The following is a 26,741-nucleotide window of genomic DNA, read 5'->3' as shown; positions in this document are numbered from 1 at the left end:
AGAATTAAATTAACGTTTAACCAACACTTTAATCAAAAGATCAGGGGGCGCAGAGCTCGAGTGTCACTTAGGTAGGAGACCCCCAGTTCCTCATGAACTACCAGGTTCGAGGTTCCTTGTGGGACGCACAATAATTTTTTTAGAAACCTGTTTTCCAGAACCTGGAGAGATTTCGTTGTCGCGTGCCCCCAGATCTCACTACCATAGGTTGCTGTCGCTACACTTTTGGCTTGATAAACTTGTAACATGGCTCATGTCGGCTTCTTCCCCATTTTAGAGGCGAAGTTAAAAATTGCTGCATTGACCCGGGCCAGATCCCCTTTTTTCCTCTGAATCAGGGGGTCCCATTTTAATTGATCATTGAATAAGACCCCTAGATAAGAGAAAACACAAATTTCCTCTTAGTTTGTTTCCCTACTTTCATGATATAGGACTTCGAGTTGTTAATAGTTAAGTCCCAGTCAGTCATAAATCCCAAGAAAGCAGTTAAGAGAGTCTTTGTCAATGTCAAAGGTTTTTGTATAGCGCAACAATTCACCAGAAGAGGTCTCAGGGCGCTCTTTAGACCCAGTTAAGTTCTCGATATTAGGACAGCGTCATCTGTGTATAGCAGAACAGGAATACCCCGCCGTCCTACGTAGGGAAAATCAGCCGCGGTTGCCAGCAGCACGCTTTCTAGCTCATTAATGTAAAAATTCAATAAAAATAGCACCAGGATGCAGCCCTGCCTTACTCCTTTCTTGACCTCAATGTCCTTGGTGACCTTTAAATCCTGAGAGTAGCTAACATTAGCTGTGGTCGAAGAGTGCAGGTCCTCAAGAAAGTTGACAATGCTGTCTTCCACCCCCATTGCCCCCATGTACTGCCACAGCTTGATCCTGTTGACACAATCAAAAGCGGATGACAGATCCATGAAAGCAAGGTGGATGGTGCCAGAATGCGCAACAGTATATTTACTCAGTACCGTGTATAAATTGAGACATTGAGCAACGGGCCGAAAGCCGTATTGGGCGTCCGACAAAATCCTATTCTCATCTGCCCATGCAGTCTTTTTAAAAGGACCCGACTCCCCACTTTGACCAACGAGTCGATAAGCGAGATAAATCTGTAGCAATGAGTGGTATTTCTGTTACCCTTTTTAAAAACTGGAACTATTGTGGAGGAAGCCCAGGACTGGGGACACCCGTTCTTTGCCGCAGCATTAAATAGGGACTCTAGAATCAGGGCCCAGAACGAGGGATCTGACTTAAATAAGTCAGGGGGATCCCATCAGCAGGGCCGGACTGGCCATTGCGGGCACCGGGCGTTTCCCCGGTAGGCCGCTAGGGTGGGGGCCGGTTTTGGGCCCCTGGGTCCATTTTTGTTACCGGGGGTCGGCAATGTCGGCCCCAGTAACAAAACCGGCCGTCGCAAACTGCTCAGCTGCACTGCCCCTGACCCCAGGGGGGGGGGCAGATGAGCAGTTTGCCAAGGCCGGTTTCTGTTCTCAGTCCGGCCCTGCCCATCAGGGCCCGGAGCTTTGTTGATGGTTAGCCTTAGGATCCCTTCCTTAATCTCACTCCTGCTGAAGCTGATCACAGCATCCTTCCTGTTCCTGGGTTCACTTTGGTTGAGCTCAAGCGGGCAGTCAAACATAGACTTAAAATGAAAAACCCACTCCTCCTCTGTGATGTGGGCCACCATTCCATCCCCACCATCCTTGTAAAACAGGGGCCCATTCACAACACTCCAGAACCTTGAGCTATTCCTCAGTGTGCTGGAGTCAATCAGCTCTTTCCAGGCTTCTTCCTTCATGGTTCCACTGCGTTTAGCCAAGGCTAACTTGTAATCTGTTCTCGCACCTCAAATTGAATTCTTGGTTTGGCCGCCAGAGCTTCGATCAGCCACTTAGCTGATTTGGAGCAGTGGGAGTCAAACCATCTGGAGCCATGTGCGGCAATGCCACCACCCGTCACACATAACAGTTTCCCTACTTTTGTTGCTAATACTTCATAGGCACCAAGAACTTCGTTTGGGGTAGATCTCTCAGATGTACATAGTTCCAGTTCATGGGCACAAGATAGCTTCACATTATTATAAAAAATATCAGGCGATACTTGGGACCACTTTAATCTACGTTTACCATCTGTCGGTTTAGGCATGCCACTAGGGGCGGCCCTATGTGGTTTTACAGCTAATGGGCACGACACATTAATTGATACAGGATTATGGTCACTAAATTCACTATCTAAAATAGTAAAACCATTAAAAAAGGATTGTAGCGACGCAGAGATAAGGTTAAAATCAGTAAAAGTTCCTCTATCATTCCCTTTGAATGCTGGTGTAGGGAACTTGGGAAATGGTTCGGTTAAGGACATCGTAAATACCATATCAAGATCATTCAGCATGTCATTCAGCAATTCCCCTTGAGGGTGGTGTTCAAAATGAAAACCCGACATACGGGGGCAACCTAACTCAGAAATGCAAGAAATTGAGGGGTTACCACAGGGTGAATATTAAAATCCCCAGAGACCAGGAGGTTATAAGAACCTGAGCCCATAGATTTTTTACAAATCCTCCCAAGTTGGTAATATTACAATCCCCTGGCGGACAGGCCACCGAGTTGTAGAGGTTAAGGATTCCCCATCTAGTGTCCCCCCTAATTGCTGACAGTGCCAGAATTCCCTGATACAGGGTTAAAATCACCTGCAATCTGCAATCCACAGCCACGGAAAGGTAAGTAACCAAGCCACCCCTTGGCCTGCCACTCGCCAAAAGAGTGGCCGGAACAAAGAATGCCTTGTAGCCTTCTAAAAAAAGATTGCAATCCACTGACCATGTTTCTTGTAGGCTAATTATAGTATATTGTTTCACGAAACATACCCAACAGGGATCTTGGAATTTGTTTGCCAAACCAGCAATATTCCAGGATAAGAAATTGTTGGGCCTCACGTCAACAAGCATCAGGGCTGGTTCCAATAAAGTCTGTGGGAGTCTAACTAATGGGGTGCCGAAAGCTACAGGAGCCCGCAGTCAATCGCAATTTTCCAACCCAGATAGAGCTGCAAATCTATTTTCCACCTCCAATGTTTGAGGGTTATGTTACTGTCCCTCATCTTCCCATGCAAAATGAACTGGGGCTGGAAGCTGTTGCCGAGGAGCTTGTATGTTTGACCATCCTCCTAGCTGACGTGCCCTATGGCCCTGCTCTGACATCTCCCTAAAGCGAACTGGGTTATAAAAGTAACCCAATGGGAGAGCCTTGATGACGAAGCCAGTTAATGGTGTGAGACTAAAATCCCTGGATAAAATACGCACAGCCGTGAAGGGGTTATCAAAATTTGCGATGACACAATCTCCACTGTCCATTTTACATGAGTTCCCTATCCAATTGACCCTTCGTGCCATTAAGATATTTTTAGATACACGGTGGCCCAAAGTGGTGTTGTGTGATAACCAGTGAGTGAGTTTGTTCTTTAATTACACAAAATCTTCATTAACCCTGGTTGTGAGTGGAGGTACATTCCCCAGTACCACTACATATGGGGTAGATTCAGGTGGGAGGTCTATTTTTGGGAGGTTCGGACTATGATGGTCCTTTCTCTCCGGCCCCTTTTCCCTGTAGGACCTAGATGATCCTTTTCTACTAGGGGGCTGGCAAGAAATAGCCCCCATGTCAGGGCCACTAGGCCCATTGGTGTTACGCCTGTTCTTTTCTTGTGCCTCTCCTTTAGCTATAGTTCTTGTAGTAGCCCCTCCCTTTACCCCCACCATGGTATCTCCTTTTCCCCTCCTTGCTTTATCAACAATGTTGATAGGTGGACTCACTACCAGGGTGGGTAGCGGTTACAGCTGGTAATTCCCTCTAGTTGGGCTAACCCCCCCTTCAATTGCACATATTTGTTTAAACATAGGGTCTAGTAGCTTGGATAGGATGGTTTCTAACCTTATCCAGAAGTTCCCCTCCTCGGAGCCCATAGATAATTGCCCTGCCATAGTCTGATTCATAAAATGTAAGGTACCCTTACTATCAACACTTGGGGGCAGGGCAGATGGTGTGGGCCTGCCATGAGTTCCCTGAGCTGATTTTGAATTTGTACACCCTCTGCCCTTTTTTTGTGGTGGAAGAATCATTATTGCTGGCTGATTTAAGCTTAGCCATCTGCCCTCTGGTAGTTCCCTTGGGTTGCACAGGAGTGGGTTCATGCTCCATTGAGGGACAAGGACCAGAGTTTATCGTAATGACTGAGGGTACAGATAAAGATGGACTATAGATGTCTGTGGGCACAACCTGGCTATTTGACAGAAGAGGGTCAGGAAGTGTGGGGGTTAAGGAAAGTCTGCCCATCGGGGATTGTGGATCTAGAGATAGCCTTCGTTCCGTCAATTGTATTTCGTGCATGAGGGCAGATTCCGCCCTCAGAATGAAGGCGTCTAATGTACCTACCACGCTATTCCCCTTAATCACTTTCCGCACCTCTCCAATGCAGCAGCTGTGAGCAATTCAGTGGCGGTGCACCCTGGGACCACGAGTCCCACCAGGGCAATGCGGCGAGCACAGTAGGTTCCCTCGCAAAACAAAAGCCTGCCCGACAGCAGCCCAGGGCAGCAAAACAGCATTTCAGGCCAACCCACTGACAGACACTTTGTTTGGCTTTAGCCTTAGCACCTGGGTGCTCAATCAAAATCCATCATAAACACCTGGCATGGCTCAAGCTTCAAAGTATGCACAGAAAAATATACAGATAAAGAACATTATAAAATAGCGAACGTGTGGGGAGTGCAAGATTAAGTAAAGCATGTTAAATAAGAGAGGAACTAAATCGCTGAAATGCATTCCCTCAACGTTTTTAATATTCATGGCTTGCAAGTCAATCCATGTTTTTAGCATCACTTACTATTACCGAGAACAAGACACCAGAATGTTGTATCCACTCTTTCATATGACGAAGGGGTGGGATCTACGTCTGTGAATGACGGATGTTTGAAATCACGCAGGGATGATGTCTCCTACGCCCAAAACTGTGACGCTTATTGCGTCACTGGCCTGCAGTGTGCATACAACCAGAGACCCCAATGACAATGAAGGGCTTTAAAACAGAAAGCCCTGTGTCACGTTAAGACAGTTGATTTACTGCCTGTCTTCTGTCTCCTGCTTCAGAGCGAGGCGTGGCAGGCAGCCTAAAACAAACAACACAGACTTAAATACATCAATTTATTTAGAGATACGATCGTATGTCTAAATATATCGATCTATTTTATATTTTTTTATGTAAATGTGTAGGAATTTTCAGAGGGGCGCATCTCCACAGCCCTAATGAGAATCCTGCCCCACCCCTCCACAGAATGTGGTGAGGAGCAGGACACGCCCATATCTCTCAGGTTTGTTTAGCCTTAGGAATGATAGAGGGTCTCCTAAGAGGTGAGCCAGGCCTGCACTACAGAGGTTGCAGGAGTCTATGTTCCACCCCTAGGCGTTTCCCTCATGCCGGCTTTATCTCATAAATATGTTTACCTGGCGGTGGTACTCGCGCCCTCACTTGTCTTGTGTAATAGAATAGAGGTCTCGATTACTAAATTTCCCGCCTCTTTCACGTTCCTCTCCCAGTGCTGGCTAACAAATAACTATTACATAAGTTAAAACTTTGACTTTTGGTCGAATCTCTCACGTCGTTTCCCTGCCGACTTGTTGTTTGAGTCTCAGCTTTCATTTTGTGTATTGTATGAAATACACAGCGGGGAAGTGATGCCAGCAGAGCCGGGCAAGCTGTTAGGAAAAACACGCACGAGGCGCTTGTAGCCAGAAATATCTGCACAGATTTTCCCACTTCCGGAGCAAATGAAGGCATGTTTTTTGTTCCTTCAGGGAACAGAGGAGCTCCCTCTGAGATGACTAATTTCTGAGCTTGATGGCCCACAGCAATCTGCGCGCGCTTGTTTCTGTGGAAAGAGTCAGCAGGGATGATAAGGGCGCCAATCAATAGAAGCAGGAAAGAAAAAGAAATGCTGTTAGTCACATAACATCGCAATAACGCGCAGGGAATTGAGTCTGAAATAGGAACGTGTTTACGTCATTGACGTAACTAGGGTTCGCCATGACTAGGCTTTTTTTGATACGCCTGGCACGGCCCATCTTGACAAATTGAATTGATGAAGAGGTCCTGAAGACAACAGCAGGAATAGAATGTAAACAAGGCTCTGAGACGAGTTTACTTTCTCTATTTCACATTGGTGCTTTTACTCTGGGACTTCAAAAGGCAAATACAAGGATGTGGATGGGCTGATACTGCAAAAAGTAATTTTTTTAAGGCATAACTTACGTGCTTTTTAAAATATTTTTATACTCTGTGCCTTTTTATGCTATTGCTTTTGTGAATTATTTTAGGTAATCATACAATAAAGATTTACTTACTGCAAAAAGTGTCAATCCTGCGATGACATCAGAAGACCAAGGGTGTGTGATGTCACTACTGGCATTCTCTTGATTCCACGTCGAGGGTTCACATATCAAATATAAACAGTCCTCCACTCCGAAAGCAAGGCTTCTTTGTGTGTTGTATTTAAAGACCTCTCCCCGCCCCGCTTTTTAGGTACTTTCCCAACTGCGTCATGCATCACCTCAGCCTGACGTGATGCCTCTTGGGTTGCTCCCAGCCTCTTCAGGCAATCCTACTGCTTCTGCATGTGGGTGGTTTGCAGAAGCAATGCCTTCTGCGTGCTTGGCGTTGCGCCTCGTGTCGTGCTCAAATTTCCTTGTGGGTGGCGTCAAGAACACACAGTACGAGGGCTAATCTGGCACGTGGTGGTCGCTGCGCACAGGACTCATGCTTCACCTCAGTGGGGAGGCCCAACAAAGCCGCACCCGATTTGGAGTTGCTCCTGCTCCCTGTGAGTGGGGACCTGGAAAGGCAGTTTGGATTAGACTGTTCCGATTGGATGAGGACCAAGGCAGAGACGCATATTGTTGGACTCTCTCATTAGTGGAATTGGCAGGGGGTGAAGTGGCAAAGATGCACTGTGAGCGACACAGGGTCAGGGCCGGGTCTAGGATCTGCAGGGATTCCGGATAAAAAGGGAATGTGCAAAGCCCCTCTAATTTACATAAGTGACACAGCTCAGGAAGCTGCTTTGTGCAGACTCTTGCTGGGCCACAGCTCCTCCTCCCAGGTTCCTACAAGCACCTCTTTTACAGCTCCTATCGGGCTGAAGTTGTGAGAATTGCTTGTGGGCTGAAAGTTAAAACTGTAGGGGCGCCAAAATGCTTTAAAATGGGCGTCCTGCAGTGTCTCTGAATGGCCTCCTTGCAAGTGGTACAAAAGGAAGAGTCCCTGCCCTAGGCCGCCGAACACCATCCCTGAGAGGCCCAGGAAAGGGCCCCTCCCATGGACCCTAATTGCAAGGAGATACCTTTCTTTCAGTTGGGTCGTCAGGGAAACAAGTGGACACACCACCGGTAACTAATTAGCTGTGGTAGAGAGTAATCCAAGCATTCCACTAGTAATTTTTTCTTTTTTTCCCCTGTTGTTGCGTGCACCTATGCTGCACCACCAACCAGTTTGTGTTATGTGTGACTATGATAACCCTGAACCAACCAACAAAAATATACTTCAGTGCTAGTAACATTTGCATTTGCATCAGGATAGAACTGTCAGAAGAGGGATAGAGCTGTTTGCCGCCAGCCCAGGGCTCTCTAACCTCTGAGGTTTCTCAGAGTGGGGGCGGGGAGGGCGGTAGCCCCAAGTGACTGGCTCCCTTTATCCACTCACCCTCCCACCTGTTCAGGAGTGGTATCCGGACACTGGTCCTCCAGCCCAAGGTCTGTACCCTTAGGCTGGGAAGGAGTCAGGGGCGAGTCTGTCCACCTCCTGCTACCCTTTTCGGAGTACTGTACACTCCTTTTGGGAGTGGTACCCCCCAGAATTCAGAACTGACACGGAGCTTGTGACAACCATTCTGCACAATTCTCCCACCAGTTCAGGAGTGCTATCCTGCACCTGATCCCCCAACCCAGGGTCTGTACCATAGGGGGCGGGGGGAGTCCTCCCACCCACTCCTGGGAAAACACATTTTTCATGTGCTGTTTGATAGTCTGCCTGGCTATGGTCTCCTGACCCCAGTCCCTCTGAAAGAACATGGCGCCATCCTAGGCCAAACATGGTGTCATCAGGGTCATTCCTGGGGTGCTGTGACTTCAGAGCTTGCAACCCCTGACCCACCGGTCCTCCTACTGGGGACTGTCTCCACCTCTCACTCATTCATCTGGACGTCTGCATCTTCCACTACGGAATGGTACTGCCAGACACCAGAACTGGTGAGAAGCTTCTGGCAGTTGCCTCTCAAATTTCCTGACACTGTGGGGTTCCCCACAGGGGATGGCCTCCAGGTACAGACTAGGCTCCCTCCCTGGCAACCCCTCTGGGTACAATCCAGGGTCTGCAGATGGGTATTGGGCACCTTGGGCCTCTGTCCCCCCCTCTGTCCACTCTGAGAAGGGACATGGGAACCTCTACTCATCCCACTACACTGGGACCTGTCTGGGTTATTACAAACCTTGCCTGCCCTCAGTTGGGGGAACCTGAGCACTCTCTTTGGGATTGCTCCCCAGTGCCTCTTAAGACCCTCTGGCACTCACCCATAGGTCTGCCTCCACTGCAAGCTCCCTGGGGTGAGAACCTTCACACTCCACCAGGTCTTGGCATAGCGCTGGAAAACGGTGACTGAACATATGCTCTTTGGCAATCAAATTGTACAGCCCCTTATGTGCGTTCATCATACACCCTTCACCCAACCATCCAATGCCTTGAAAAAGTGCCCCACATTATCCCCCATCTGCTGAGACAGTGTCTGACTGCCCCTCAAACTCAACCTACCCCTCTGGAGTGACTCCTTGCTCCCTTACTGTGACTTCCTCCGTGGAGGTATACCTCTCCCTGTCACTCTCTTCTATAGCCAGTAGTGTGTCCCTCCCACCACTTGGAATAAGACTCCCCATGCCATTTCTCCTATCCTTCTCAGGGACCCTGCAACCTCATATACCTGAGCCAACTGGTAAATGCCACCCCCCTCCTTGAGGTTAGACACCAAGTGTCTGGGTGTGTGGACCTTTTCTTCAGTACTGGAAATTGTATTTTCACTGCCAGCATCTGAGCTGGACTCAGCCCTCCTAGCTTCCAATTCTAGTTTCCTCAACTTTAGCTAATGAGCTAAAATCATTTCCCTTTTCTCCATTTGCAGTTTCTTTCTCACCATATCCAAAGTTTTCTCTTTCATGCTTCAACCTTTTCTAGTGAGGCCTTAAAAGAAAATGTGAGAGCCTTGCAGAACTTTTTGAGCTGAGGCCATGTATAGGTTTCAAACCTCTCCTGCTCAAACACCAAATTTACTGCTACAGCTGATAATGGCCCACCAGACTGAGAAATGTTTGTAGCAAAAACTCAAGAGTTGCAAAAAAGCAGAAAGAGAAAAAATCCAGCATGCTGGGGTGTAATGAGCTGCTATATGGAAGTAGTGTACACCACTCGTATGTAATACGCAAATACAAGTTCTATCGCCACAGCTGATCACCAATGTTAGAAATGGCGTCTCTAGTTGGCAGTGGCTTGCACCCTGTCTAAGTAGGGACCCTCACTCTAGTCAGGGTAAGGGAGCCACATAGCTTAGATAACCACTGCTCACCCCCTTGGTAGCTTGGCTTAAACCGGCCCCAGGATGCTTGTTTCTTGTCTAGGGAAGACATGGCTTGACAGTTCGGGCTGGACTGTTCCCATGAGGCACAGGGTCATGACTGATTTGCATATCGCTGTGTCTGAACTGGGGTGGCAAAGTGAGCTAAAGAATGATGATGGATTCAACTCAGATCTGTGACTGGGGGTGAGTGTTTGAAAAGTTTCAGCACTCCGTCCATCATCTCCTTGTGTTTGCTTTGTTCTCCCTAAGTTGGCAGGGTATGCCCAGACGTGGGTCTCTTGCTCACCTTGTCACTGGATTTAAGCTAACCTGGCTGAAGAGGGCTGTTAGTCCGAAACGGGTCCCAGGATCCTTGTTTCCGGTCCAGGGAAGACATGGCTTGGCAGTTCGGGCTGCAGGGCCGGACTGGCCATAGCGGGCACCGGGCGTTTCCCCGGTGGTCCGCTAGGGTGGGGGCCGATTTTGGACCACTGGGGGCCGTTTTTTTGTTAGCGGGGGTCGGCAATACCGGCCCCCATTAACAAAATCGGCCGAAACCGGCCCTCGCACACTGCTTTGCTGCACCCCCCCTCACCCCAGGGGCGCTGGCTGACAGTGTGCCAGGGCCGGTTTCTGTTCCCAGTCCGGCCCTGTCGGGCTGGACTGTTTCCATAAGGCACAGGGTCATGACTGATTTGCATATAGCTGTGTCTGAACCGGGGTGGCAAAGTGTAAATGTAAATGTGTTTGAGCTTATATAGCACACAGCTACCCACAGTGGGTTTCCCGGCGCTTGCTTAGGAAACCCGTCCTGGTATTCCCCTGTGAGATAACCCCGGCAGGGTATCCACAAGGTGAAAGCCAGGCATCCCGCCGCGAGGGGCCGTTGTGGAGATTAAGCAAGCTATTGCCCAGAGTCGCAGAGTGTGAACCCGTGAGTCGAGAAGGCACCGGAGCGAGAATTATCGAGTCCGTGGAATTTTTTAGCCCAAGACCCGCCGAGGCGGGGAATTGAACCCTGGTCCAGGGCCGATCTCAGCTTCCGGGTCTGCCGCCTCTAACCCCTGAGCCACACTTCTCCAAAGTGAGCTAAAGAATGATGATGAATCTGTGACTCCGTCCATCATCTCCTTGTGTTTGCAGTTGGGCGGTTGAGGGACGGGGTGCTGGGGGTAGTGGAGCCGGACTTATGAAGGCCAAGAGTAGAGTGAGTAAATAAATAAATAAAACTATTTACCTTGCGCTGGCTGTGTCGCTGAGTTGGCCGAGTACCTTTTGTACCATTTGTACCATCTCATATGGTACAAATAGTACAAAGGGTACAAAAAGGGGATCTTCAAGGAATTCTGAAATCTTGAAAATACATGTAGGATGGTTAAATCATAATAGTGCCTGATGGTGTTAGGAAAAGTTTTCAATGTTGGATTTATTCTGACACTTTATCTGTGGTCTTCCAAGAATTTTAAATTGCATCTAAATTATCAAGAATTTTGGCAGTATTACACAGCATCCCAAGCCACAAACCAATACATTCTAGTGATATTACATTGGTATGTTTTCAAAGACTGGTACTATTATTAGGGATGTTACAAGGGCAGGTATTATCTTTGTTGCTATTAATGCTTGCTAAATGAATGCCGATCCAAGGACACTATCTGATCAACAACAATAGATATACTAACATTTTGTTGGAGTCAGACAAATTTGATTCAGTAAAATCTTCAAAACTGAAACCAGTGTCTAAAGTCAAATCTGCGGATTCACTCTCCTAATGTCCAGTATAGGACTGTGTCTAGTCCCAGAAAGTGGTCATTATATATGTTTTACAACTAGTATCAGAATGAGATATGTGAAGCCCATTAATGATGCACCACAAATAATTATAGCACCTTAGCTGATGATCTTCCTTGAGCGTGATTGTGTTCAGTTACCCAGTTTGTATCTTCTATGGCCTTAGTGATATCCCTGATGTGGCACATAGCAGCAGAATTATGAGATACAAAGGAATATCACTGATTTGTTTACTGTCACGTGGAGATTGTCCGGGTGAGATTCCAGGGCAGAATAAGGAATTACAGGGGGAATCAAATCCAGAGCTACCAATTTCTAGAGTACTTCCTTGGTTTGCAGGATTACCTCAGAGACTAAGCCCCCCCCTTCCCAGTTGCCCAATTACCCCAGGTATAAGTCGTTAACTGGGGGTAGACATAACGGGTCCAAATCCAAGGACCTCTTAATGAGTGAGGTAAAACTGTGTATATTTTACCAACTGTTCTCCAGTAACGTGGGGAAAAACAGGTGACTGAAATAGGCCTCATAAAAGCTAATATAATGCCGCTCGAAGGCGTGGACACTGGGTGAATCTCTCTTTTCCTTTTGACTACGGACCAGCGGAGGCAGAGCAAGGAACTCTTACCGATTGAGGGGCAGAGTACTTCAGGACCAACAGCCGGTTCGGGACTGCAAGGACCAGCGGGCCTTGCGTGACATCATTGGCCGCAGCTGGGGCCTCTTCCCGCACCCCTCCTCCTATCTATTTTAGCTACGCCTACATCCGCGCACGCGGGACGCGCGCGGGCGAAGCCCGGGCCAAGGGCGGACCCCTTTAAGCCCGTTCAAGCTCGTACAAGGGCGAGGCGGGCCACCCCCATTACATCTCAGCAACGGGTGGCTCCTACTGTTTGCACCGTGTACCTCCGTAATTGTAATATTGTTGTGATATAATTGTAAATGACAGCCAAGGAAGCTAGTAGTAAGATGGCTAGTGTAAACCTAATAGGTTCCATGGACAAATTCATCACCAGGATTAATTCCGCCATTGATCAGAGTATCCCAGTCATGGAGAGGCGGGTTTCTCAGGATCTGGCACTTGCCAGAAGATCTTCGATGGTTCCAATAGCCATTGCCAGGACTCCGGCCAATCATTATAGTCCTTCTAACCCTGATGTACTTTCCTTCCTGGAGTCTTTAATTTCCGACCCGCTGGTTTGTGATATTGACAATCTTTCTGGACGGAACCAAACCACGGCCTCTGATTTGCTTTTGATAAGCCCCCACGAACTACCTACAGAGCATAGTCCCATCAAGGAGCATAACGCTAGACAACTTTGGGAAAGGCGTCAAGGGGCTATTCCAAAAACTAAACAGCGTCTGGCCACTACTAATGCTCAAAAGTTGGAAAAAGTAACCAAACACAAGGGAAAAGCTCCAATTGACAAAGGGCAGGCCCCCGAGAATACTAAGGCAATCGTACACACTCCTAATGTAATCATGACTCCTGCGAGATTGCCCCCGGAGGCTAACGGGTCAGAAAGTGGGGTACTTAACGGGTTGGATGTGGAGGACCCCAATAAGTTAGGAGATCTATTCAGACTTCTTCTCCACCCAGTTCTTGAGAGGTTAACTAAGACTGAGGAAAAATTAGATAGGATTGGTAATGTGTCCTCTGGCAAGACTGATTCATGGAAAAAGGCGAAAGAACCTAGGGTTGAAGCCCCTTCTACTAATCTTTTGGGAGTGGGAGCCGTTAATGATCCTATAATCCCGCTACCCAAGTCCTCGGACATACTGGTTACAGCTGCTTCCTCTCCTAGTTTACAAGCAAAGGTTCCGGGTGCAACACAGAGTAAAACGTCTCGAACAAACTTGGGTGATGGGTCCCCGAAGGAATTATCTGCCAGAGAAGGAATTAATATTGATCTTCCTCCGGAAGTAAGTCCTTATCTGGTAGTTCTAGCAGGAATACCAGTTTTGGAAAAAGGTGACCATGAATCATATGCATCTTTACGCAACAAGGTTGTGGCCTGGCTTAACAAATTTAGACCGCTACCTATGCATATTGTGAGTAGAATATTGATGGTCAATGGGGTCTCATGGGTGGGACACTCAGTCAAGGACATTAGGGGAGACTGTATCTTAGTCAACTTTGACGATCCCAGGACAGTAGGACACATTTGCAACTGGAAAAGTCATGGTCTAGGAACTTCCATTCTAGCACTCCCACTGTCCTATTTTTATCCTTCCGGTTTTCCTCCTCCCACAGATGACGGTTGGACTTTAATACAACAGAGAGATGGGAGATTTAACCTTGGGGGAAACTGGAACCGTGGAGATTGGTTAGGCCCCCAACTTGTAGCTTCTTTTATCCCCTGCCAAAACCGGTATAGCGGGCTGGAAGCTGTTGACTGACTTCCGGTACAGGTAGGGGTTTCTCCTGTTTCAATTGTCCCCCATAGAACCATCGATAATAGTCCCCTCAGGTTACCAGAACTCCATGGTACTCCATTCCCAACCTTGGCCACTCTAACACATGGGGGTAATAAGGATAATGTCCAAGGTTTAGATCACCCTTTGGGCTTGATGACTTCTCTGGACTCCACTGTTCTGGTAGGTAATGGTAATGACGGGCTCACAGAGCCTACAGTGCCTGTATTGGCTTGCCCTTTGATTCCAACTGTGGGTAGTGACACAGGATCTGTCCAGGGGTTAGTCTCACTACACGTTGATGTTGTTCCCATTAATGGTTATAACGGTAACCTTAACATTATCTCATGGAACGTAGCGGGCTTGAGCAAAAAAATACTACTTCCTGATTGGAATAACCTCATTGATAAATATGAACTGTGCATTTTCCAGGAAACTTGGTGCCTTGAGCCAATGTATAAGTCTGGCTATTCTTCCTTTTATGTTCCAGCTATCTCTTCTGGGCGGGGTCGCCCGTCGGGCGGACTGTTAATTTGGGTCAAAATTGCGTTAAATTGTAAAATTATCCACCACCAAAGTACATCAATGGACCTGATGAGGTTAACGATTAGGGATTCTCAGGCTACAGTGACCCTGGAGCTTTTTAATATTTATGCCAGAGGTCTGCAAGGGGGGGCTAAATCTCCGACTATTTCTGCGTTGGAAGATTTACTCCTAAGTTGCCCCACTGACTCCCTGTCCCTAATTGCCGGCGATTTTAACTGTACCTTCGAACCGCTGGCTGTGTATGGTGCTGGAGGATTTCACGATGAGGATGGTAGATGGGGCATACCGCAACTGACGATCGTGCCAATGAAAATATAGACACCGATTGTCATTCAAATTAATGCCCTATTAATGGAGCATGCCCTAGTAGCTGTTAACGGGCACACGCCATCTGATTTCTCGGGAGCCCCCACTTACAATAGGGTTTCCTGCCAAAGCAGAATAGATTACATCTTGGTTGACAAGAGGCTATGGAAATTTGTGAGTGACATGACTGTCATCCCATCTATCCATAGCGACCATAATACCTTGTCCCTTTGTATGCGGAACCATTTGTTTAATGGGAAACCTCAGTCTAGTAGCAGACCGAGGATGCTGACCAGGGAAATAATACCTTTCAATTGTAGAAGATTTATCAAATGGCAAAAATTCATCTTAGATGAAGTAAAAACCAGCTCCCTTGGGGAAATTGTAAGAGACCAGACTGAGAAGCTCTCCGCAATTTGCATTACCGAATTGGAACCCTGTCAGGCTGATGTGATTTATGCTGAAACAATTGATATGATGGGCGCTCTCCTCCTTGATACTCGGGCCACAAGCCAACCCAGGAGCAGGAAACCTGCAGCCAAGTGGTATAATCAGGATTGCAGGGGGGCAAAATCAAAATTAATATCTGCCATTAAAACTCGCGATGCTGTTGAGGTTCGCTTAGCCCGATCCCAGTATAGGCGAGCATTACTTGTGGCAAAGAGGGCTTGGGATGACTCCCATTGGGAGGAGTTGAAGTTGGCTAGTCAGTTTAAAAACGGTGAGCGGTTTTGGGCTTTGGTCAGAAGCTCAATTGGTGGCGACACTGAACCAATACCCAATCATATCACTGTTGGGGAAGGTTTGACCACTTTAGGAGTCTGTATGAAGGTGAAGGGGTAATAGATAAAAGTGGGCCCTTTGGACACGATTCATCACTCATGACAAATACTTTGTCCTTCATCGATCCTGTAGGGCAAAAAGAGGTTGAGGCAGCCATTAACAAAATTGTATCTGGGAAGGCACCGGGCCAGGACGGCATCCCAGGCGATCTATTCCGTGCAAATATCGAGCAAAGGGCTAAGTTCTTCACCATTTTGATTATTACCTTTCTTCAGGGGTCTCCGGTTCCGAGCTCTTGGAAAGGGGCTGAGATGATCCCAATTTATAAGAAGGGACCAAGGGGCGACCCTGCCAACTATCGTCCAATCAGCCTTATTGATGCTGGTCAGAAGGTGGTTGGCAGGGTCCTTCTGGAGAGGATCCTTTCATGGGCGGAGGAGAACAACATCATCTCCCCATTCCAGGCAGGTTTTAGGGCGTGCACAAGCACTGTTGACCAGGCATTTAGGCTGGTTTTGTTGCACTGGAAGATAGTAACCATTGGTAAGGGTGGTCTGTATCTGGCCTTTATTGATTAAAGACCGCGTTTGACCTGGTTCCCAGAGAGCGACTGTGGACGGTTTTGCGGGAGATGGGGTTTCCTTTGCCCATTTAGAATTTGTTGGCCAGTATGCATGATGGAAATTATTCATGCATTCGGTGGGGTACACAGGAGCAGAAAACCGACAAAATCCCGGTAAATAGAGGTGTCCGCCAGGGATGCATCTTGGCGCCGACCCTCTTTTCGTTATTTATTAAAGGGGTTGTTTCATTTCTGTCTGATATTGATGCTGATGCCCCTACCCTGGCCGTGTCAAAGTCCCTGCCATGCTCTTTGCGTACGATACGCTATTGGTATTTAAAACACCAATGGGGCTCCAGAAGCTCTTAGATCGTTTCTGTACATTTTGTTACTTAAGGGGCTTGGCAATTAATACAACCAAAACCAAGCTCCTTTATTTTAATCCTAGCAGGAAAGCCAACTGTACTCTTACACTTGATGAGGTGCCCCTAGAGTGTGTTAAAACATTTGACTATCTAGGGATAAGGATAGCTGATCAATTGAAATGGCACCCACACATTGAGAAAATGGCCTTGAATTACAAGCGTGTTCTGGGAGTCATTGGGAGGGAACATAGAGCCTCAATATCCAGGCCCATAACACCTGCACTGGAGATTTATGCTGCAAAAGCAGTAGGTAGTGCATTGTACGGAGCTGAGCTCTGGGGCTTCAACAACGTTGATCCCCTTGTTACGGCTGAAAATAAGTTCTTCAGAGAGCTCGTTTCATTACCTAGGGGTACTCCAACCAAACCACTCCAGTGCGACATGGGACGCCGATCAATTAAAGATCTAATTATTTTGCGCCCGCTTCTCTATTGGGCCCATTTATGGCGTACACCTGAGCTATCTAGCTATGCAGCTGGCCTAAGAGAAGTCATGAATATGCAGGGGTCCCATAAAATTGTTTGGCTTACTAGGGTAAAGAAGCTTTTACTGGCTATTGGTTTTAATATTGCATGGGAGTCAGGTGTATCGGTGTCAAAACTGGAAATCAAGAGAGCTTATTGGTTATGGGTTGATGTTCAAGATTATGGAGATACCAACCTGGGCAGGTTGACAGATGAGTTCCGCCTACACAAGACAGTACATTGTCTTGAACCCTATCTGGATTTCTTAGCACATTAGCTGCTGCGCCTTTTATTCATAATTTTAAGGTGTTTTCTGTGCTTTTATCTTGCGGCGCTTAAAGCTACTTATTAGCGCTTTATTGCTCATCTTGCTAGCGCTTTAAAAAACTCTCCCTTGTTAGCGCTTCTGGTCAGTATTCCCCGAGTAACTTCATTTTGTCGGCGTCCGTAGGCCGGGGAAGTTTGAGAGGCTCACCTGCATCTAAGTTTCCATCTCCTCGCACTCGGCGAGGCCAGACAGTCTAGCTGGGTCCGTCATCTTGGGTTGGGCTGTGAGGCGAGGCACTCCGCGGCCATCTTGCGTAAGGCAAGAGGCTAGTAGGCGGTCCTCCGCTCAGCGTAATAGTACTTTAAGATGGATGGATCGACGCGCAGCGCTCGCGCGCAGCGGGCGCGTCGTAGGCGCGCCGGAGGTGCGCCAGAGGTAAGCCCGTTTGCGCCCGTTCGCGCAACGGACGCGCTTAGGGCCGCTACCTCTGGCCCCTCTAGTTCAAACCGCATAGCTTACACTCGGAGTGAGCTCTTCGACCTTAGACCTGGTCAGGACCCGGTCAGACCTTCCACCTCCAAGCCAATTACCTGTGGTTTGCTTAATGTCAGATCCCTCTGCAAGCACCACACGGAAATAGCCTTCCTCATTGAGTCTGAACAGCTCGATGTCCTCTTTCTCACAGAAACGTGGACTCGGGAGGACTGTGAGGTCGAGCTGGGCTTAGCCTGCCCATCAGGCTATAAAATCAGCCATTCACCGCGCCCACTCAACCGAGGAGGGGGTATCGGATACATTCATAGAGACTCGCTTTCCCTCTCCCAGTTAAAAATTTGCGAGGTACCGGGATTTGAACTGATGGGTTTCTCAGTCAAACAGCAGGAGTCGATCTGCTGCTCGGGTGTCCTCTGTTACCGTCCCCCGGGACCAGCACCATCCATTGCTCTTCTCATTGACCTGATTTATGAACTTGCCAGCTCCCACTCCAGGTTATTAGTCCTTGGAGATTTCAATCTGTGGGCAGGCAGCTCGCTGGACAATGCTTTTTTCTCTCTTAGCCAAGCTTGTACAGATCTCAACTTAGTACAGCTGGTGAACGCCTCCACGCATCAGAAAGGCCACATTTTGGACCTGGTGTTTGCGGATCCTCAATGGGCATCACTCGTGGATATTAAGTGCCAATATTGGACGGACCATTTTCTAATTAGGTTTTCCCTTTGGTCGGAGGACCCTACTTCGCGTAAGGCTGGACTACCTCTAGCTAAGCTAGAGAGACCTTGGTCCCGCATTCTAAATACGGTTCCATTGCCGAACATCCTTGACGAGGACTTCAAACTTGGCAATACAGTCGAAGAAAGTTATACCCTCTTCTGTCAGTCTATAGCTAGCTCGCTGGATAAGTTAACGCCCCTTCGGAAGTCGCGAGGGAGGGTGAACCGAGCTAGTCCTTGGTACACGAGCGAACTTCGCCAGCTCAAACTTGACTGCAAACGTGCGGAAAGGGTCTGGAGGAAACAGTACCTAGACTCTGAGAAAACCGCATTTAGGTCTGCTATGCACAAATATAAAGCTCAAATTAAGATAGCGAAAGCGACCTTTCTTGAACTCACTCTGAATCAGGCCCCAAACAAGGCTCAGGCCCTTTTTAAAATTGTTAAGGACCTGGCTCACCCCACGTGCGTGGCCAGTGCTGTTCCTTCGTCGCAGGCTCTTTGTGACTCTCTGGCGGATGCCTTTGAGGAAAAAATCCGTAAAATTCTAGCTGGCCTGCAGGACCCACGGAATTCCACCACTGAGGCGGGAGCTCCGGAGGAGTTGGCCAGTCGACCCCTGCAGAGGGCTATTAATCTCTGTCAGGAAGCTCCGGTCATGCCCTCCAGTCGACCCCGACCAGATGAGCAGCCTCCCAGCTTGGGAGCTCCGGCGGCGGAAGCCAGTCGACCCCTGCTGAGTAGCCCTCCTCTCTTTTGTTTGGATCAGGCCCTCAGCTTGGGAGCTCCGGCGACTGCGGCCAGTCGACCCCTGCTGAACTGTTCTCCCCTCGCTGCCCCCGATTCGGCTCCCTGCTTGGGAGCTCCGGCAATTGTAGCCAGTCGACCTCAGCAGGGTAGCCTTCTTCTTCCTCCTGTGGAGCCGACTCTTAGTCTGGGAGCTCCGGCGAGCGAGGCCAGTCGACCCCAGCTGAGTGGCCCCTCTGTCTCCACTTTGGATCAGGCCCTCTGCTTGGGAGCTCCGGAGACCGTAGCCAGTCGACCCCAGCAGAGGAGTCCCTTTTCTTCTTCCTTGGAGCCGACTCTCAGTTTGGGAGCTCCGGCGAGCGAGGCCAGTCGACCCCTGCTGAGTGGCCCCTCTGTCTCCTCTTTGGATCAGGCCCTCTGCTTGGGAGCTCCGGAGACCGTAGCCAGTCGACCCCAGCAGAGGAGTCCCTTTTCTTCTTCCTTGGAGCCGACTTTCAGTTTGGGAGCTCCGGCGAGCGAGGCCAGTCGACCCCTGCTGAGTAGTTTCCCCCTTCCATCCCTGAAGGAGTTCGGCGACCTAGCCTTGACGATTTCTTCTGGTTCGCCTTTGGATCCTCTCCCTCCAAGACTATGGAAAGTGTTTCAAGAGGACCTCTTCCAACCCCTGCACGCTATCTGCTGTCAGTCATTTGAGACAGCTACTGTCCCAAGCTGCTGGAAGAAGGCAGTGGTATCCCCGCTGTTAAAAAAACCTACGCTCGACCCTGCCTGCCTCTCTAACTACCGGCCAATCTCCCTGCTTCCTTTTCCGGTTAAAATTATGGAAAAGTTGGTCACCCGCGCTCTGTCCAGTTTTCTAGAAGGGAACAGCTGGTTGGATGAGACGCAATTTGGCTTCCGCCCAGCGCATGGGACGGAATCCGCGTTGGTGACCGTGCTAGACAATCTGCGGGCGCGAGTCGACAGTGGTCGGGCAGCATTTTTGGTGTTGCTCGACATGTCGGCCGCGTTCGACACGGTCAGCCATCCCACCCTGATTTCTAGGCTGGAGAAGTGCGGGGTCAGTGACAAAGCCAGGGACTGGTTAATCTCCTATTTGGACTGCCGTCAGCAACGGGTCTCGTTACCCCCCTTCAGTTCAGAGGAGCGGAGAGTGGGACAAGGAGTACCTCAGGGCTCGGCCATCAGCCCCATACTCTTTAATGTCTACCTCCGCCCCCTAGTCCAGCTTATCAAAACCTTTGGTATCTCCGCATTTAATTATGCGGATGATACCCAGCTGGTCTTTTCTCTGGAGGGACAGGACGCAGTCTCATTGGAGACCTTTCACCGGTGCATGCAGGCGACAGCGGAATGGCTCCGGTTGAACTCGCTACAGTTCAACGGAACGAAGACGGAGGTCTTACATTGTTCCGCGGATCGGGTTCCTCGCGATCTACCAGTGGACTTTTGGCCTCCGTCCTTCTCAGAGACAGTGTCTGCGGCACAATCAGCGCGCAATTTGGGCGTCACTTTTGGGCCCAACCTGCAGCTGGATCTACATGTGAATAAGATCTCTTCAACATGTATGATGTTGATCCGCATGCTGCGTAAGGTCCTTCCTCTCCTCCCTGTGCAAGCCAGACCAGAAGTAGTGCGTTGTACCATCCTAAGTCGACTTGACTATTGTAACGCACTACTTCTGGAGGCCCCGGTAACACTCCTGGGCAAGTTGCAAAGGGTGCAAAATATTGCTGCTAAACTCGCCCTTTCTCGCCCCTACCACAGCTCTTCCACGGCAGCACTGCGAGAACTCCATTGGCTGCCAGTTCATCTACGAGTGCGCTACAAAGCAGCGTGTATTGTGTTTAGGGCTGTTCATGATCTGGGCCCCATTCCTTTGCGGCGAATGTTTGCCTGGTATTGTCCAGCTAGAGCTTTACGCTCCTCGTCATCCAGGCTACTGGTAGTCCCGCGATTCCAGAGAGTGAGGATGGGGGGCCGCTCCTTTAGAGTAGCGGCATCCAAACTCTGGAACTCTCTGCCTTTATCCTTGAGAAGCCTTGGAGATTTCTTACCTTTCAGAAAGGCTCTAAAAACTTATCTTTTTCCCAGGATAGGCTGAGCTATTGCTTTCTCACTGAGTACGGGTTAAGCGCCAGGATGCCCTTTGTGGTGACAGGTTGCGCTATACAAGTATGCCACAATACAATACAATACAATTAGAAAACCCAGAGATAGGGCACTTTACATTCAGTTCAGACTGGGAACTCTTCTGGTTCGTGAACGCACTTGTAAGTGGAAACCACCCAACCAAACACCTGCTGATTGCCCGTTTGTACCGATGCACCTGAAACTATCCCACACTTTTTTTTCGTATGTCGCGCTTATAATAAACCCAGGTCAAAATGGTTAAAACCTGTTTGCCGCCAGCTTGAGACCAAGAATCACTCTTCTGCCCTCAGAATTTTGCAGACAGATCCTAACACCACCCTAGCTTGAGGGGTGGCTAAATTCCTTAGTTGGGCGTGGGTGATCAGACTGAAAGACTTACGTTAATTTCACAAGGTGACTATTTTTTAACTGTGTCCAAAGCTGTAATTGGTTTAATGATCTTTTACTGTTGTTCTCCTGTTTAAGTGTTTATCTAATGTCTTTTAAAAATGAATTGTATTTTTGACTGCCAATGTGCTTTTTAAGATATTTCATATCGAAATAAAGCTTTGTACTACTACTAATATAATTTGTTTACAAAAATCTGGTTGCCAATTTCTTATATTTTAAATTATATTAGTATTGCATTTACTGTTAACCAGCCATATATGTTGAACATTGACAGGTAGTTTGACAATGTTGCTATGGCATGCTTATTTAAAACTGCCTTCGGCAGGTGTTGTTATTTAGTATTTTTGTACCTCCAGGATTTGAGCAAGATAAACCTCATAATTAAATTATGAGGGATGTGAAGTTGTTTATATAAAATATCTATATGATTGAGATTTCTAAAACAGGATTTCTACTCAGACACTTGCGAATGTTGGGGATTTTAAACAGGCAGAATACTGGCAAATACATTAACCAATTCTAGTGAAAATAATATGTAACACATAGGTAGCATATTGTTAATAGACTGGACAATCAAATTGAATGAATGAATGAATGAAAATTTATTTATATTGCGCAACTATGCCCAGTGGGCGTCAAGGCGCCTAAACCAAATGAAAAGCTGTAAGCAGACAGAAACAGAGCCTACTGGTATGCCTTAATAAAGAGCCAAGTTTTCAATGACTTCCTAAAGAGGTCGAGGGAAGGAAGTAATTTGATTTCAAGGGGGAGTGAATTCCACATCAGAGGTGCTAATATGGAGAAGGCTTTGGACCCCCATCTAGCCTTCTTGGCTCTGGGAATTACCAGTTGGTGTTGCTCACTGGATCGTAGACATCTGCTCGGAACATATCTGGTAAGTAATGAACCAAGGGCATCAGCCGAGCCTGCAGATAAAGCCTTATATGTAAGGCAAAGGAGTTTAAAAGTGATCCTTATTATGCTTTGCTTTTTTGAATAGACAAGATCATTGGAAATATACCACGGAGACCTATTAGGGTTGGTAGTAGTAATTGTTATTGAATATTAGAATATGTATTTGTAAGCGTTTATTTATATTCCTGTTTGCTTAGAGCTGTAAATCAAGGTAGATTTTGATAGAGATACCTGGCCTCAAATATACAAGTTTAATTTTCATATAAGAAAGAAGATAGTTGGATAAAGTAGACTGTGGATCTGAAACTTATAAAAACAATTTCTGTCAGTTGAAATTCAAAACTAAATTTCAGTAAGGGCAATTTTAGAAGCAGCTATATTCAGCATTCATTTAATTTCTGATGAGAACATTGGTGTTCTAATTTTACGAGGGGGAGAGCATTAGTCTGACCCCTTCTTTGACTGGTCTTCACTTACCTTATGATGAATAATTTTTACAGATAAAGAAATTAAATTTATTAGACTACAAAGTATTTACAAAAGAGGCCACCAGAAATCTACATAGCGACTATGTACAATACATAAACAATAAAGGGCTTGTAATACAAATGTAAAGAAATATAGGCAATACACCGTCTGAATTCGGTAACACTTCATAAAAAAACAAGAGTTTTTGAAATCTGTGGTTAGAGTCACTCATAATAAGTGTTCAAAGAAGCCACTTTCACTTGTAGGAGCAGACTCGATTAATCATGGTTCTATTCTGCATGATTTTCAGGGAAATTAGCTTTCGTCTAATTTTCTGAGGCAAATGCTCAAGAGCAAACTAAAGCATGGTGCACAGTCTTCATCCACTTTCCACTATTTAAAGCATGCATCTGATGGTAAAAAAGAATCCAGCTCCTTGAAAAGTAATTCTGTTTAATTTAAAGTGCTCACAGTATGATCATGCCGATTTCCTCTTAATACTTAGAGGCTTGACATAGCCTGTTTACCGAATGCCTTTGAACATAATTGTAAGATTAGATTTAAAAAATACTCTACTCCAGAAATATGTTGCTGTAAAAGGGCAACTGCTTTAGCCTGCACGTATGTACGTTTGACAATGTTGATCATCAAATCTTGGCCAGGAAGTTAAACCGCCTTGGAGTCCCACAGTTCTTCTTCCAAAACTGATCATAGGTCACACTAAAGCTTACTACATGTTCATTTTGAAGGAAGCAAAAAAAAACAGAAAACATCTCGAAGCAAGGATGTGTGTTAGCTCCACTTTCATTTTCTTTGTAACCTGGGGCCTTCCACAGTTACCTTGATCAGACCTTTGCATTTACACCTCAGAATGGAACCACTATTCACTTATTTTTTTATACTTGCTGATGATTTTATATTTATTGACAACCGCCCACTGGTAATTACATTTATTAAAGATATTTTCACATAAAATCGTCCAATTACCAAAACAGAACCAAAGTGAGGTCATATATCGTAAGGATGAAAAACAAATATAAAGGAAAAAAATACAATATGCGTATTTGCGGCTAAAATTGTACTCACTTTGGTATATACATTTTGGTAAAGTTGAAAGGAAGGTGTGAAAGAAATTATTCTCTTAAGATGGTTGATTAGAATTGGTGGAGTGGGTGAGCCTCTACAAACTGGCGGTTTACCTGCCCCTACCAGCGTTGTGTTCACCCAGCTTAGGTGGATGAAGTGGCATGTTTATGGCAGCAGACCCTCAGTTGGCTCCACAATCAGAAAACATTGAGATGCAAGCCCGTGTGCCAAATGTCTTTCTGGTCACAAGCCTTCAATGGAAGTTGAAGTCCTGGACAGGGAAGTCAAGGAAGAGAAGTCTAGGAAGAGCCGCCCTGCTCTTCTTAACCCAGGGCAATCGTCAATATACCACAAACCATGATGCAAAGACATCCGTATTTATTTCCACTCTCGTAATGTGTTTGCAAGGGATGCGTATGGAAGTGATGGGGTCTCGAATGACTAGACTAATAACATTGACACTATTGTAAAGCTTATCTTTCTCCTGTTTTTCTGTTGTAGGTTCTTCTTGGATCGTCCTCACTGCAGACAGTGATGGTTATATCCCTTTAACCTTCAGAAGTGCACAGGAAATTATCATCAGGGACGCAAGTGCCAGTTTAAGAGCCTATGACAGCTGTTCTTCTAATGTATCGGAGGCTGCCAGCTCTACTGAGTCGACCAACAGTGCAGCACAGGAAGCCAATAGCGAATAGCAAAAATTTGCATCTCTATCTTTGATAATAGAAGATGTGAGATGTAACATAATGTGGCAACACTCGGACACAAGGAAGAACAAAAGTATTATAAAAATGCATGAAAAATCTTGTAATCCTGTACATAGATTTTTTGTAAAATCCATCACAATTGTTTATAAAGACCTGGTATGTTGTTGAACACCATAAATGCAATGCTAACAAGTCTCAGAAGTTAAATTACTATAAACACAAAATTCATAATTGTGTGTTTCAGTCATCCTCCAAGAAAGCTGCAATTAACCTTCCAATACAATTTCCTGTCATTCAGAAAATGGAACAGAAAGCTCAAGTCCCTAAATTTAATCGTTTTCAATGTGAGGGTGTTGCAGTAGCATATAATAAATATGTACTATTTTTATACATTTTTGAACACTAACTAATATATATTTATATTTGTACCTCCTTTATTTTCTTTGGAAAGGTGTTGCGGTACCAATGGTTGACCATGTGTAGTACTGGACTTACTACAAAAGTGTAAGATATTACAAAAGTATAAGTTTCTACAAAAAGGCTGTTTGTGAATACCAAAAAGTAGAAAAAACTTACTCAAAAGTGTAAGCTTACTCAAAGGCGTAAATTTATCCTAATGAATCGGTGCCTCAGTCTTTCATTGTGGTCTTTTTTATTTATGCATTTATATATATATGCTCTTTTATTGAGGCAGGCAGAAAGGAATCTGAATATATCATACCAAGAAGTGCATAGTAACACTGATGAAAAATGAGTTTTATGGTCAAATTATAATTTTTGCAGCATAATTTCTTAAAGACAATGGCTAATGGTCTTAGGTTTTACAAGCATATCCAGTAGTTCTGGTGTACCATTTGGTATTGTGAGACTTTTCTCAGACCCATAAAGTTGGAGGAACCATCTATCTGTATTATAGGTGACAAATGTGCATGTGCCCCATACTGACCAGGATACTGGGTACTTGGACTTATTGGAAAGGTGGTCTCCAAAGTCTCTTTGTCACAATGTGGTTGCTTGGTCCAGCTCAATGCAGGTGGCGTGCAGGTTGATATTATATATACTGTATACCATAACTATTACATTTGCAATAAATATGTAACTTCCAGTCAGAGTTGTTACTTGGTTAAATCAATAATAGTTGAATATATGTGGTAAGTAACAAGGAGTAACACAAAACATACTGGTTGTCCAAATTGTACTCCTAGGTTACTGTTCGTAAGCAGATGCTTACAAATTCCAAGGATATAATTTGTCATATGAAACATGGTCTGATGTTACCCTATAATAGTGGGTCTAAAAAATTATCATCCCGCCACAAATTATGATTCTCACTGTGCTATTTGTGATTGCTTCAGTGATCGTTAAACAGTGTTAATCCCCAAAAGCTCAGAAGCTTCCATTGGGTTCCCCATCAAGCTGCAGCCATGCTTCTGTGTGCAAAAGCCCAGAATAGGACACTTGTGTAGTATACTTATGAACTCTGCCCTGTCAGGATTTCCATCCTGTAGATGCTCCTGACAATCAGGGAAGTCTTTCATGGCAGACATTGGATCCCCATGGATCTACTCCCTGATGGGATGGAGTATGTAAAGAGGGTTTACCCAAACATAGTCACAGGGACCTGGGTTCAATAAGTACTGAGAGGGAGGGGTCCCAGCTTAAGTGTGAAGTGATATGAATAATTTCAAGCAATGAATTACACAAACAATAAATGGTTCCACATTGTTTTAATCACAACGGGACCGAGTATACTGAATATATACACGAGCAAATCAATAATACAATTGGTTGTACAGTGCCCCAGGAAGAATAAGGGTAGGGGAAGAGGTAGTGATAAATGCTTTGGTGAGGATAAGGTGAT

General features: G+C 46.4%; 1 protein-coding gene across 1 annotated transcript in view; it reads left to right on the top strand.

The window, feature by feature from the left end:
- The window catches only part of LOC147707050 (WD repeat and coiled-coil-containing protein-like), a 176,413-nt gene extending 150,497 nt beyond the window's left edge, over nt 1-25,916 (top strand). The window contains exon 3 of the mRNA XM_086926267.1: nt 24,675-25,916. Coding sequence (XP_086782393.1) covers nt 24,675-24,868 — 194 coding nt within the window. The 3' untranslated portion in view covers nt 24,869-25,916. The remainder of the gene's footprint in view (nt 1-24,674) is intronic.
- Nucleotides 25,917-26,741: the final 825 nt, after the last annotated feature.

The sequence above is a fragment of the Lissotriton vulgaris genome, chromosome 6 (genome assembly GCF_964263255.1).
Source record: "Lissotriton vulgaris chromosome 6, aLisVul1.2, whole genome shotgun sequence".
NCBI classification, from domain to species: Eukaryota; Metazoa; Chordata; class Amphibia; order Caudata; family Salamandridae; genus Lissotriton; species Lissotriton vulgaris.
Note: the sequence above shows the minus strand (reverse complement) of the source record. Positions and strands in the feature narration are given on the sequence as shown.